The following is a 15,479-nucleotide window of genomic DNA, read 5'->3' as shown; positions in this document are numbered from 1 at the left end:
ACTGAAACATGCTCTGGTAATAATGAACACAAAAATCAATCTGCCATGATAATGTGGTAAGAATAACCTTAATAGTGTATTTTTGCCACTATGCCCACCAGAGCTGACTGGCTCTGGTTCAGTTCCTTAGAGAACACCTTTTTAACAGTACAAAGTGTCAAACGTCTGCATACTGGCAGCTATATTGACAAAAAGAGCCAAGTATGACTTACCTTTTGGGCTCCCGAGTGGCGCAGCGGTCTAAGGCACTGCATCTCAGTACTTGAGGCGTCACTACAGACCCCCTGGTTCGATTCCAGGCTGTATCACAACCAGCCGTGATTGGGAGTCCCATAGGGCAGTGCCCAATTGGCCCAGCGTCGTCTGGGTTTGGCCGGTGTAGGCCGTCATTGTAAATAAGAATTTGTTCTTAACCGACTTGCCTAGCTAAATAAAGGTTAAATAAAATAAAAAAATAAAACCTTTCATGTTTTGTCCTCTGGTGTTACCGTGCCAATATGGGGTCTCACCTGATTAAGCAGGTCTTTACTTTCAGATGAGTTGCTGCTAATGTTACTGTAGGTGACTGTGTCCCATAGCTTTAATGCAAATCAATGCAATTCCATCCTCCTTTTGAAATTATAGTGGCATAATTCTTTGGGTTCTGGTCCTACTGTATAGAGAGCCTTCAGAAAGTATTCACACCCCTTGACCTTTTCCAAATGTTGTTGTGTTACAGCTTGAATTTAAAATTGATTAAATTAAGATTTTGTGTCACTGGCCTACACACAATACTCCATAATTTTACAAATTAATCAAAATGAAAAGCTGATATGTCTTGAGTCAATAAGTATTAAATCCCTTTCTTATGGCAAGCCTAAATAAGTTCAGGAGTAAAGGTTTGCTTAACAAGTCAAATAATAAGTTGCATGGACTCACTCTGTGTGCAATAATAGTGTTTAACATGATTTTTGAATGACTATCTCATCTGTACCCCACACATACAATTACCTGTAAGGTCTCTCAGTCGAGGAGTCAATTTCAAACACAGATTCAACCACAAAGACCAGGTAGGTTTTCCAATGCCTCGCTAAGGGCACCTATTGGTAGATGGGTAAAAGTAAAAAAGCAGACATTGAATATCCCTTTGAGCATGGTGAAGTTATTAATTACAGTGGGGAAAAAAAGTATTTAGTCAGCCACCAATTGTGCAAGTTCTCCCACTTAAAAAGATGAGAGAGGCCTGTAATTTTCATCATAGGTAAACGTCAACTATGACAGACAAAAATAGAAAAAAATCCAGAAAATCACATTGTAGGATTTTTATGAATTTATTGGCATATGATGGTGGAAAATAAGTATTTGGTCAATAACAAAAGTTTCTCAATACTTTGTTATATACCCTTTGTTGGCAATGACACAGGTCAAACGTTTTCTGTAAGTCTTCACAAGGTTTTCACACACTGTTGCTGGTATTTTGGCCCATTCCTCCATGCAGATCTCCTCTAGAGCAGTGATGTTTTGGGGCTGTCGCTGGGCAACACAGACTTTCAACTCCCTCCAAATATTTTCTATGGGGTTGAGATCTGGAGACTGGCTAGGCCACTCCAGGACCTTGAAATGCTTCTTACGAAGCCACTCCTTCGTTGCCCGGGCGGTGTGTTTGGGATCATTGTCATGCTGAAAGACCCAGCCACGTTTCATCTTCAATGCCCTTGCTGATGGAAGGAGGGTTTCACTCAAAATCTCACGATACATGGCCCCATTCATTCTTTCCTTTACACGGATCAGTCGTCCTGGTCCCTTTGCAGAAAAACAGCCCCAAAGCATGATGTTTCCAACCCCATGCTTCACAGTAGGTATGGTGTTCTTTGGATGCAACTCAGCATTCTTTGTCCTCCAAACATGACAAGTTGAGTTTTTACCAAAAAGTTATATTTTGGTTTCATCTGACCATATGACATTCTCCCAATCCTCTTCTGGATCATCCAAATGCACTTCAGACGGGCCTGGACATGTACTGGCTTAAGCAGGGGGGACACGTCTCGCACTGCAGGATTTGAGTCCCTGGCGGTGTAGTGTGTTACTGATGGTTGGCTTTGTTACTTTGGTCCCAGCTCTCAGCAGGTCATTCACTAGGTCCCCCGTGTGGTTCTGGGATTTTTACTCACCGTTCTTGTGATCTTTTTGACCCCACGGGGTGAGATCTTGCATGGAGCCCCAGATCGAGGGAGATTATCAGTGGTCTTGTATGTCTTCCATTTCCTAATAATTGCTCCCACAGTTGATTTCTTCAAACCAAGCTGCTTACCTGTTGCAGATTCAGTCTTCCCAGCCTGGTGCAGGTCTACAATTTTGTTTTTGGTGTCCTTTGACAGCTCTTTGGTCTTGGCCATTGTGAAGTTTGGAGTGTGACTGTTTGAGGTTGTGGACAGGTGTCTTTTATACTGATAACAAGTTCAAACAGGTGCCATTAATACAGGTAACGAGTGGAGGACAGAGGAGCCTCTTAAAGAAGAAGTTACAGGTCTGTGAGAGCCAGAAATCTTGCTTGTTTGTAGGTGACCAAATACTTATTTTCCACCATAATTTGCAAATAAATTCATTAAAAATCCTACAATGGGATTTTCTGGATTTTTTTTTCTCAATTTGTCTGTCATAGTTGACGTGTACCTATGATGAAAATTACAGGCCTCTCTCATCTTTTTAAGTGGGAGAACTTGCACAATTGGTGGCTGACTAAATACTTTTTTGCCCCACTGTACACCCCAGTCTAAGGTCCTGAGTGCTCTGGAGCAGGTTTTCATCAGGGATCTCTCTGTACTTTGGCCCGTTCATCTTTCCCTCGATCCTGACTACTCTCCCAGTCACTGCCGCTGAAAAACATCCCCACAGCATGATGCTGCCACCACCATGCTTCACCGTAGGGATGGTGCCAGGTTTCCTCCAGATGTGACGCTTGGCATTCAGGCCAAAGAGTTCAATCTTGGTTTCCTCAGACCAGAGAATCTCGTTTCTCATGGTCTGAGAGTCCTTTAGGTGCCTTTTGGCAAACTCCAAGCGGGCTGTCATATGCCTTTTACTGAGGAGTGGCTTCCGTCTGGCCACTCTACCATAAAGGCCTGATTGGTGGAGTGCAGCAGAGATGGTTGTCTTTCGGGAAGGTTCTCCCATCTCCACAGAGGAACTCTGGAGCTCTGTCAGAGTGACCATCAGGTTCTTGGTCACCTCTCTGACCAAGGCCCTTCTCCCCCGATTGCTCAGTTTGGCTGGGCGGCCAGCTCTAGGAAGAGTCTTGGTGGTTCCAAACTTCTTCCATTTAAGAATGATGGAGGCTACTGTGTTCCTGGGGACCTTCAATGCTGCAGAAATGTTGTGGTACCCTTCCCCAGATCTGTGCCTCGATACAATCCTGTCTCGGAGCTCTACGGACAATTCCTTCGACCTCATGGCTTGGTTTTTGCTCTGACATTGCACTGTCAACTGTGGGACCTTAGGTAGGTGTGTGCCTTTCCAAATATTGTCCAATCAATTAAATGTACCACAAGTGGACTCCAATCAAGTTGTAGAAACATGCACTGTAAGTCAGTGGAAGTAAATACTACTTTACCCAGCTTCAACTATTACTACTGCAACTGCTCAGTTGTACCACTACTAGTACTACTAATAGTAACTCGTTAGCTAATATGGTGTGGGAGGCAGCCAGTTCCATGTGATGCTTTTAGTCTGTGAACTGAACTGCGTTTAGAAAAATACTCATTGGATTCCCGGTCTGTTTGAAATAAGAGTGGTGTTGGATCCTGCACATCCAGCCCCCTGCTGAGAATCCAATCCAGCGCTTGCTTTTCATTACCCCTCGCCAAAGTCTTCCCACAGATCTCTGCAGGGCACCAATACAGAGTAATGCAAACTGATGCCCCCAGTAATCTCACTATCACATGGATAAAGCCCTGATTTGTAGCTACTTTAAGACAATGGTATCGTCGTGGGGACCCAGTGTGGTGGGTCAACTGTTGAACATAACCTAATTTTGCCCTCCAAACATGCGGGTCGTGTGTTTTGCGATTTCATTCTTTCTGGGCACACTCACTGACAAGTTTACAGCGTTGCCTGTCAAAGGATAACAGCTATTGATAAAACATAATTGGGCAGTGTGATGCTTTAGGCATTTAGCACTGGGTTTGCTCTACTTTATGCCTCTAAATTGGAATAAGACTCATCATAAATGTGCGGTGGAAAGACCTGAAGGTGCAAGTAGCTATTTAGGTCTATGGTCCTTTAAAAGTCACATCTCATACTATCATGTGTTTATGGGAAACACTGGGTAGAGTTCTAAAATGTATATGTTGTACTTTTACACCAGACCTAATTTGTACACAGCATATTAGTTTTGGGTTGTGTTGGTGCATTGGAGAATACATTACTTTGTTGATTCATCATTTATTTTTCAATGTCCATTTATTTTCCTGTAGAGCAAAAACTATTGTAAGGGATTATTATTTCTGTTTATTAGCAACAAGAGGATCATAATGTGATTATACGGTTTGGCCTGAATCAATTAACAAGTTACAAGACAATAGTTCAAATGTCACGATCGTCGACAGATGAAGCGGACCAAGGCGCAGCGTGATAAGCGTACATTCTTTATTTGTGTACACACACAAACCAAAACAATAAACCAAACGATACGTGAAGTCCTAGGTTATACACAAAACCCTACGGAACAAGATCCCACACCAAACTAGTGAAAACAGGCTGCCTAAGTATGGTCCCCAATCAGAGACAACGAGCTACAGCTGTCTCTGATTGGGAACCACCCTGGCCAACATAGATCAACACGATCTAGAACCAAAAACATAGAAAACAAAACATAGAAAATCCACACCCTGGCTCAACATATAAGAGTCCCCAGAGCAAGGGCGTGACAGTACCCCCGGACTGCGACCGCGCCACACAAACACAAGGGGGTAGGGGTCGGGTGGGCATTCCGCCTCGGAGGCGGATCCGGCTCCGGGCGTGACCACCACTCTCTCTCTACCCCCCCGTAGCGCCCCTGGTCTGGTCCCGCTGGCCGGAGCTGGACTGGACACCGGTGGAGCGGATTGCTCTGGCTCCGGTGTGGAGCTGCTGACCAGGCACCGGTGGAACAGGCACGGACCGTGCCGGACTGACGACACGCACCACTGGCTTGGTGCGGGGAGCAGGAACGGGCCAGACCGGGCTGGCGACGCGCACCACAGCCTTGGTGCGGGGAGCAGGAACAGGCCGGACCGGGCTGGCGACGCGCACCACAGGCTTGGTGCGGGGAGCAGGAACAGGCCGGACCGGGCTGGCGACGTGCACCACAGGCTTGGTGCGGGGAGCAGGAACAGGCGGACCGGGCTGGCGACGCGCACCACTGGTTTGGTGCGAGGGACATGAACAGGCCGGGCTGGACTGTGGAGACGGACTGGTGGTCTGGAGCGGAGAGCTGACACAACCCGTCCTGGCTGAATACCTATTTCCACATAATCTGTGTGAGGCATCAGCACAGGACGTACAGGGCTGTGCACTCGTACTGGCACTACAGCACGTGGCACTGGCGCAGGATATCCGGGACCGAGGAGGGGTACCGGAGGCCACGAGCGTTGAGCCGGCACACTCCGTCCTGGCTGCATGCCCACCTTAGCACGACACGTGCGTGGTGCTAGCACAGGACGTACAGGACTGTGCCGGAACACTCGCGGCACAGTACGTGGCTCCGCATAACACGGAACCTGCCCAGTCTCACGCTGCCTAGCCTGAGTACAGGGAGTTGGCTCTGCTCTACCTCTAGGCTCCGCCAACCACCCTTCCAGCCCCCCAAACCTGGTGGCCTCCTCTCCTAGTCCGCCGATTCGTCCTGTAGCTGCCTCCAGCAGCCCCGTCGTCCACGCCGTGTGCCCCCCCCAAAAAAATTACTTGGGGTTGCCTCTCGCGTGTCCGTCGTCGGCACGGTTAGCGCCGTTTCTCCTCTCCTGCCTGGGCATTTACTTTTGCCCATGGCCCTCTGCCCGCGAATATGTCCTCCCAAGACCACCATTCGCCCACCTGGGACATCGCCAACTTCTCCTCCTGGGCACGCTGCTTGGTCCTCTGGTGGTGGGATCTTCTGTCACGATCGTCGACAGATGAAGCAGACCAAGGCGCAGCGTGATAAGCGTACATTCTTTATTTGTGTACACACACGAACCAAAACAATAAACCAAACGATACGTGAAGTCCTAGGTTATACACAAAACCCTACGGAACAAGATCCCACACCAAACTAGTGAAAACAGGCTGCCTAAGTATGGTCCCCAATCAGAGACAACGAGCTACAGCTGTCTCTGATTGGGAACCACCATGGCCAACATAGATCAACACGATCTAGAACCAAAAACATAGAAAACAAAACATAGAAAATCCACACCCTGGCTCAACATATAAGAGTCCCCAGAGCCAGGGCGTGACATCAAAGCAGCTTAATAAGGAGGACACTGTAGTTGACTCCTGAGCCAAACATTCCCTCTCTTTCTTATTTACAGAGAATATCTAATCAAATCATCTCTGCCTCATTATTGGCAGACCCCAAACAAAACTCTTATCTATTATTGTGGCGATATGTTTCTCTCTCAATGTCATGACAACTATACAGCTGTCTGTTTCTCTGGGTCTACCCAAGTAGAGGACAAGAGTTTAATCTAATTCTTCCCTCTAAACTGCATAATCATTATATGCATTATACATTTTAAAAGCAGGTACAATCAATTATTCTTCCACTGAATATGTAAAACAGATGCAAATTGGTGTGAACTACTTTCACTCTAATTAGGCATTCCCTCTCAGCTGGCTGCTTAAAAAAAACTATATTTTTCAACAGGCATTCTTTAAGACCTTCCCCCAATATGACTGGCCTAGCTGCGTTTTAAAAACAGATGAAAAGGAAAATGCTTTGAAGCAGTCTGGGGTGAATTATATTGATCTGCGTATCTAAATGCTGCACTAGTGAGTGAATGGCTGTTATACAGAGCAGCACCTTTCTGAAAAACACACTCTCTCTCCACCATGGCTAATCAGTGCAGAGGAGTCATGCTGGGTTAGTGGTTTGTTAAGGCTTATGAAACGGGTGGTATAGTAGTTAGCTGCTAATTATCCTGCTCTCCTCTCTCCCTTTGGTAGTTAGGTGTTTCTGTTTTGTTTTGAATTTATACTGAACAAAAATATACACGCAACATGTAAAGTGTTGGTCCCATGTTTCATAAGCTGAAATGAAAGATCGTAGAAATGTTCCATACGCACAAAAAGCTTATTTCTCTAAAATGTTGTGCACAAATTTGTTTACATCCCTGTTAGTGAGCATTTCTCCTTTGCCAAGATAATCCATCCACCTGACAGGTGTGGCATATCAAGAAGCTGATTAAACAGCATGATCACAAGGTACACAGGTGCACCTTGTGCTGGGGGCAATAAAAGGCCACACAACACAATGTCACAGATCTTGTTTAGAATGGGGCCGGAGCAGATGGCTGCCGTTTTATGGGCTCCTAATCAATTGTGGTATTGTGTGTGTTTTTTCGTGTTATTTGTAACTTATTTTGTACATAATGTTTCTGCCACCGTCTCTTATGACCTAAAAGTGCTTCTGGATATCAGGACAGCGATTACTCACCTCGTGCTGGACAACAATTTTTTCTTAAACGAGTCGGACGCAAAGGATTTTCTTCAGACACCCGACAAGGCCCAAATCCCCTCATTCGCATGAGAAAGAGACAGAGATATCGGGGACGTAGGTCCGGGTGCTTTGTAAGGATCCGACGGCGAGTGGGTAATCTGCCTCTACCATCAGTCCTATTAGCCAACGTACAATCATTGGATAACAAAATAGACGAACTACGATCACAGATATCCTACCAATGGGACATTAAAAGCTGTAATATCTTATGTTTCACCGAGTCGTGGCTGAACGACGACATGGATAACATACAGCTGGCGGGATATACGCTGCATTGGCAAGATAGAACAGCTGCCTCCGGTAAGACAAGGGGTGGCGGTCTGTGTATATTTGTAAACAACATCTGGTGCACGAAATTTGATTTAAGGAAGTCTCGAGGTTTTGCTCACCTGAGGTTGAGTATCTCATGATAAGCTGTAGACCACACTATTTACCAAGAGAGTTTTCATCTATATTTTTCATAGCTGTCTATTTACCACCACAAACCGATGCTGGCACTAAGACTGCACTCAATGAGCTGTATAAGGCCATAAGCAAACAGGAAAACGCTCACCCAGAGCTGGCACTCCTAGTGGCCGGGGACTTTAATGCAGGGAAACTTGAATCCGTTTTACCTCATTTCTACCAGCATGTTAAATGTGCAACCAGAGGGAAAAAAACTCTAGACCACCTTTACTCCACACACAGAGATGCATACAAAGCTCTTCCTCGCCCTCCATTAGGCAAATCTCACCATAACTCTATCCTCCTGATTCCTGCTTACAAGCAAAAACTAAAGCAGGAAGCACCAGTGACTCGGTCAATAAAGAAGTGGTCAGATGACGCAGATGCTAAGCTACAGGACTGTTTTGCTAGCACAGACTGGGATATGTTCCGGGATTCTTCCGATGGCATTGAGGAGTACACCACATCAGTCGCTGGCTTCATCTATAAGTGCATCGATGACGTCGTCCCCAAAGTGACCGTACGTACCCCAACCAGAAGCCATGGATTACAGGAAACCTCCGCACTGAGCTAAAAGGTAGAGCTGCCACTTTCAAGGAGCGGGACTCTAACCCGGATGCTTAGAAGAAATCCCACTATGCCCTCCGACGAACCATCAAACAAGCTAAGCGTCAATACAGGACTAAGATTGAATCGTACTACACCGGCTCCGACGCTCGTCGGATGTGGCAGGACTTGCAATCTATTACAGACTATGAAGGGAAGCACAGCCGCGAGCTGCCCGGTGACACGAGCCTACCAGATGAGCTAAATTACTTCTATGCTCGCTTCGAGGCAAGCAACACTGAAGCATGCATGAGAGCATCAGCTGTTCCGGACGACTGTTTGATCACGCTCTCCGTAGCCGATGTGAGTAAGACCTTTAAACTGGTCAACATTCACAAGGCCGCAGGGCCAGATGGATTACCAGGATGTGTACTCCGAGCATGTGCTGACCAACTGGCAAGTGTCTTCACTGACATTTTCAACCTGTCCCTGACTGAGTCTGTAATGCCAACATGTTTCAAGCAGACCACCGTAGTCCCTTTGCCCAAGAACACTAAGGTAACCTGCCTAAATGACTACCGACCCGTAGCACTCACGTCTGTAGCCATGAAGTGCTATGAAAAGCTGGTCATGGCTCACATCAACACCATTATCCCAGAAACCCTAGACCCACTCCAATTTGCATACCGCCCCAACAGATCCACAGATGATGCAATCTCTATTGCACTCCACACTGCCCTTTCCCACCTGGACAAAAGGAACACCTATGTGAGAATGCTATTCATTGACTACAGCTCAGCATTCAACACCATGCCCTCAAAGCTCATCACTAAGCTAAGGACCCTGGGTCTAAACACCTCCCTCTACAACTGGATCCTGGACTTCCTGATGGGCCGCCCCCAGGTGGTAAGGGTAGGTAACAACACATCTGCCACGCTGAACCTCAATACGGGGGCCCCTCAGGGGTGCGTGCTCAGTCCCCTGCTGTACTCCCTGTACACCCATGACTGCATGGCCAGGCACGACTCCAACACCATCATTACGTTTGCCGATGACACAATTGTGATTGTGGTAATGTGGCACTAAGGAACTTGAAGCTCTCAACCGGCTCCGCTACAGCCCCCATTCTCATCGACGGAGCTTTAGTGGAGCAGGTTGAGAGCTTCAAGTTCCTTGGTGTCCACATCATCAACAAACTATCATGGTCCAAACACACCAAGACAGTCGTGAAGAGTGCACGACAAAGACTATTCCCCCTCAGGAGACTGAAAAGATTCGGCATGGGTCCTCAGATCCTCAAAAAGTTGTACAGCTGCACGATCGAGAGCATCCTGACTGGTTGCGTCACTGCCTGGTATGGCAACTGCTTGGCCTCCGACCGCAGAGGGTAGTGCGTACGGTCTAGTACATCACTGGGGCCAAGCTTCCTGCCATCCAGGACCTCTATACCAGGCGGTGTCAGAGGAAGGCCCTAAAAATTGTCAAAGACTCCAGACACCCTAGTCATAGACTGTTCTTTCTGCTACCGCACGACAAGAGATACCGGAGCACCAAGTCTAGGTCCAAAATGGCTTCTTAACAGCTTCTACCCCAAAGCCATAAGACTCCTGAACAGCTAATCAAATGCATACCCGGACTATTTGCATTGTGACAAATACAATTTGATTTGATTTGATCGCTCAAATTTTGAGGGAGTGTGCAATTGGCATGCTGACTGCAGGAATGTCCACCAGAGCTGTTGCCAGAGAATTTAATATTAATTTCTCTACCATATGCCCCCTCCAACATCGTTGTAGAGAATTTGGCCGTAAGTCCCAACCAGCCTCACAACCGCAGACCGCGTGTAACTACGCCAGCCCAGGACCTCCACATCTGTCTTCTTCACCTGCGGGATTGTCTGAGACCAGCCACCTGGACAGCTGATGAAACTGTGGGTTTGCACAACCACAGAATTTCTGCACAAACCGTCAAAAAACGTCTCGGGAAGCTAATCTGCGTGCTCGTCGTCCTCACCAGGGTCTTGACCTGACTGAAGTTTGGTGTTGTAACCGACTTCAGTGGGCAAATGCTCACCTTCGAATGGCCACTGGAACGCTGGAGAAGTGTGCTCTTCACGGATGAATCCCGGTTTCAACTGTACCGGGCAGATAGCGTGCGTGTATGGCGTCGTGTGGGTGAGCGGTTTGCTGATGTCAACGTTGTGAACAGAGTGCCCCATGGTGGTGGTGGGGATATGGTATGGGCAGGCATAAGCTACGGACAACGAACACAATTGCATTTTATCGATGGCAATTTGAATGCACAAAGATACCATGACGAGATCCTGAGGCCCATTGTCGTGCCATTCATCTGCCGCCATCACCTCATGTTTCAGCATGATAATGCACAGCCCCATGTCACAAGGATCTGCACACAATTCCTGGAAGCTGAAAATGTCCCAGTTCTTCCACGGCCTGCATACTCACCAGACATGTCACCCATTGAGCATATTTGGGATGCTCTGGATCGACGTGTACGACAGCGTGTTCCTGTTCCCACCAATATCCAGCAAGTTCGCACAGCCATTGAAGAGCAGTGGGACAACATTCCACAGGCCACAATCAACAGCCTGATCAACTCTATGCGAAGGAGATGTGTCGTGCTGCATGAGGAAAATGGGGGTCACACCAGATACTGACTGGTTTTCTGATCCATACCCCTACCTTTTTCTTAAAGGTATCTGTGACCAACAGATGAATATCTGTATTCCCAGTCATGTGATTTCCTTATATGAACTGTAACTCAGTAAAATCTTTGAAATTATTGCATGTTGCATTTATATATTTGTTCAGTGTAGTTATTGCATGTCTCTGTGTGTGTTATGCCTTTGTTTGGTTTGATTTTGATTTGATTAGGATACCCATTAGCTGACGCCATGACGACAGCTAGTCTTTCTGGGGTCCGGCACATTGTTCACCTTTGTTTAACCACTCCTACGTTATTATAGCGCCTAGTGTTGTGGTGCATCCTAATGCAAAGATTTGCCTATTGTAGATTGGGAAACCATTAGAGGTGTGATGTGTTTAAATTACTGAACTTTCTTGAATTCTTTTAACTATTTAAATTACTTCCAAATTATCCCAGTGGGGAACTGGCTCTGCCATTCTTAGAAATGCTCCCTGGATTACTGGGAATGGAACTACATAAGGGATCTCTATTTTGACGCATTGGAAATGATGAGCCAAACATTGTGGTGGGGGAATTTAATTTTTGAATCTTTCTCAATTCATTCCATTCCGTAGCCGCACATGAAATACATTTTTAATTTTGACCATATTGGTTTTCTTTAATCCATTACTTAGAGAGGCACATAGTTTATCCCCCTTTCTTTGGAGATTAGATGGCTACTTATCAATATTCCATTAAATAGATTTCATGAACCTCATACTGTAAGCTACCAGTCTTATATCTAGTAAAAAATTAAGCTTTTTTGGTTTGTTTCATCACATTTGGATGTAGTAGATGAAAAGTCAGTGAAGTTGACATGAATCAAAGGTGAAAAATGGCATGATAATGATGTACAATTGCTTTATGGTGTTGTAATAAGCATAGGAGCAGCAGGATGTCTTAGAAACACTATGTTACTGTGTCTCGCTCCCAGCCCTAATGACTAGTCCTCTGTCAAATAATTACAATTGTAATGTACAGCCAAAGTGCAGGAACCAGTAGCACATCCATACTGTAGTTAGTTACTGTGTCTGCTGCAGCCAGGTTTAATCAGATGTCTTACTCTTAGGTTTTGAATGATTAATGCCCTGAGTTTCTCTTTCTAGCACTAATCCTCCCGCCCCATGCTAAACCATGGCTCTCCCCTACAGCAGTGCACTTGTTTGGGCTGACCTGGCACCTGCAGCCAGTGGATGGGCAGCTCTATGAGAATGGACTCAGCAAACTGGACAGAAACTCAGAGAGCATAGACATAACCTTCACTCCCTTCGGTTTGCCCGGCCTCAACAACACCAACAAAGGTAAGCGGTGGTGGGCAAAGATGTATATTATGAAGCCTCTAGGTTTTGATTCTCACTGTTAGACCACGCAACAAAAACTAGAGCAAGGGTTTTACCTCAGAAGGTTTTTGATGGGCTCTCTCATCCTAGTTGTCTTTCTCTGTGTTTACATGATAAACCTGTTGTTTCATAACCAGCATGTTGGGTGCAATATGTTTCGACAGGGATCATTATTTTCCTCTTGTGCGATGCTGAATTGCGTTTCAGATAAAGGAGTGCGGTACTGTAGGTGGGTGGGTGATGCACAGGTCATCCCCGAGTTAAAACGCCTCGTGTTCGCAGGGCATTGCCTCCATTAGCACGATAAAGATCTGATTATAGAAATTTCCCACTTCCGAAAAATAAACTCATAGAATCATTGAGATAGAGAAATATAATTATTCCAATAACACCAGACCAACCCTGGGGTCCCAAACACCGCAGACAATTCCATATTGGCAATGAGTGAAATAATTCAGTTCCATTCCACATAATTCAATTCCATTTCTATAAGTGTGTGAACCAGAAAATGTTCTCTGCAACTAGGGCAATGTTGAAGAGTAGATTAAAATCAAATCAGTTATGAAAATATTGGATTGCCCCTGCATAAGCACATAATGAATCTCAGTAAAAGCTTGGTGTCTGAGTTTCAGTATTTCCATATCATAGCCCTCTGACAGCGGAGGAATAGGAAACACTGCAGGTAGTACTGCTAGATTGACACAGTGTATAAGGCTATGTGCACTATGTGGCTGGTACAATGTAGCATAGCTGTGCTGGGTCACATTAGCATGCATTGACTATGAAGTAATCAGGAGGAGCTTCATGGGCAGTTAATTAAAGTAAGAGAGCGTGGCTTAATCCCCTAGCAGGCTACAGCCCACAGCATCATCGTTAACTCTTTCAGAACATAGATCCTTCAGCCAGCACCCCTTCACAACCTCCCTATTCTACAAAACAAACACAAAGGATTAGTATCTAGCGGTGCTTGGAATGCTCAATGACATGACAGTATATCTACTTTAGGCCTTTACCTTAGTGAAGGCTGAAACAAGGAATTATAACCCCTTAGATAAGTATTATGTATTTTTCTCTTTCTTCTCTTTCATTGGTATTTCTAAGTTCTGGGAATTTTCTTAGAACATTGGCACATTCTTTATTTTATTTATTTATTTAACATTTATTTAACCATTAAAGTAAATTAAGAACAAATTATTATTTACAATGACGGCAAGAGGCAAAAGGCTCCTGTGGGGACAGGTGCTAAGAAAATAATAAAAATAAACGACAACATGCACAGAAGAAACTGGCAACAGCAGAAATACAACAGCAAACAAACAGTGAGTGTGTGTGTGTGTGAAGTAAAACAACATGCTTCCTTACAACAGGAGGCTGTTGAGGGGAGGACAGCTCATAATGGCATCAAACACATGGAAACTATGTGTTTGATGTGTTTGATAGCATTCTACTCATTCCTCTCCCGCCATTACCACGAGCCCGTCCTCCCCAATTAAGGTGCCATTAACCTCCTGTTTTCCTTACACAAGGCAACGCAAACTAGTGACATCGGGTGACAACTAGAAACAACTACATGTCTCAACAACCTGTTAATCTATTTCTCATTTGAACTCTTCCAGGGACACCAGGTCCAAGACCAGGGGGCTGAGTAATGAAAGGACCTTTTTCCATACTCGGTTCTAATTTTCGGGACTGTTAGCATAAAACAAGATTGAGATCTGAGCTTGTATGTGTTTTCATTTCAAGCTACAAGAGAGGATAGATAAAATGGCAGTTTTCCTAAAATGGCCTTATATACTGAACAAAAATATAAACGCAACATGTAAAGTGTTAGTTCCATGTTTCATGAGCTGAAATAAAAGATCCCAGAAATTTTCCATACGCACAAAAAGCTTATTTCTCTCAGATTTTGTGCACAAATGTGTTTACCTCCCTGTTAGTGAGCATTTGTCCTTTGCCAAGATAATCCATCCACCTAACAAGTGTGGCATATCAAGAAGCTGATTAAACAGCATGATCATTACACAGGTGCACTTTGTGCTACGGACAATAAAAGGCCTCTCTAAAATGTGCAGTTTTCTTACACAACACGATGTCACAAATGTTTCAAGTTTTGAGGGAGTGTGCAATTGGCATACTGACTGCAGGAATGTCCACCAGAGCTGTTGCCAGAGAATGTAATGTTAATTTCTCTACCATAAGCCACCTCCAACGTTGTTTTAGAGAATTTGGCAGTACGTCCAACTGGCCTCAGAACCGTAGACCACGTGTATGGCGTCGTGTGGGCGAGCGGTTTGCTGATGTCAACGTTGTGAACAGAATGGCCCATGGTGGCGGTAGGGTTATGATATCGGCAGGCATAAGCTACTGACAACGAACAAAATTGCATTTTAGAGATGGCAATTTGAATGCACAGAGATACCGTGATAAGATCCTGAGGCCCATTATCGTGCAATTCATCCACCGCCATCACCTCATGTTTCAACATGATAATGCACGGCCTCATGTCACAATGATCTGTACACAATTCTTGGAAGCTGAAAATGTCCCAGTTCTTCCATGGCCTGCATACTCACCAGACATGTCACCCATTGAGCATGTTTTGGATGCTCTGGGTCGACGTGTACGACAGCGTGTTCCATTTCCCACCAATATCCAGCAACTTCGCAAAGCCATTGAAGAGGAGTGGGACAACATTCCTCAGGCCACAATCAACAGCCTGATTAACTCCATGC

The 15,479-nt window shown here is 45.4% G+C and overlaps 1 protein-coding gene across 1 annotated transcript in view; it reads left to right on the top strand.

Annotated features, from left to right (window-relative positions):
• LOC121573713 (teneurin-1) overlaps positions 1–15,479 on the top strand; it is a 256,172-nt gene that overhangs the window by 147,134 nt on the left and 93,559 nt on the right. Inside the window, exon 6 of the mRNA XM_041885893.2 lies at positions 12,559–12,708. Coding sequence (XP_041741827.2) covers positions 12,559–12,708 — 150 coding nt within the window. The remainder of the gene's footprint in view (positions 1–12,558; positions 12,709–15,479) is intronic.

The sequence above is a fragment of the Coregonus clupeaformis genome, chromosome 9 (assembly GCF_020615455.1).
Source record: "Coregonus clupeaformis isolate EN_2021a chromosome 9, ASM2061545v1, whole genome shotgun sequence".
Classification (NCBI taxonomy): Eukaryota; Metazoa; Chordata; class Actinopteri; order Salmoniformes; family Salmonidae; genus Coregonus; species Coregonus clupeaformis.
Note: the sequence above shows the minus strand (reverse complement) of the source record. Positions and strands in the feature narration are given on the sequence as shown.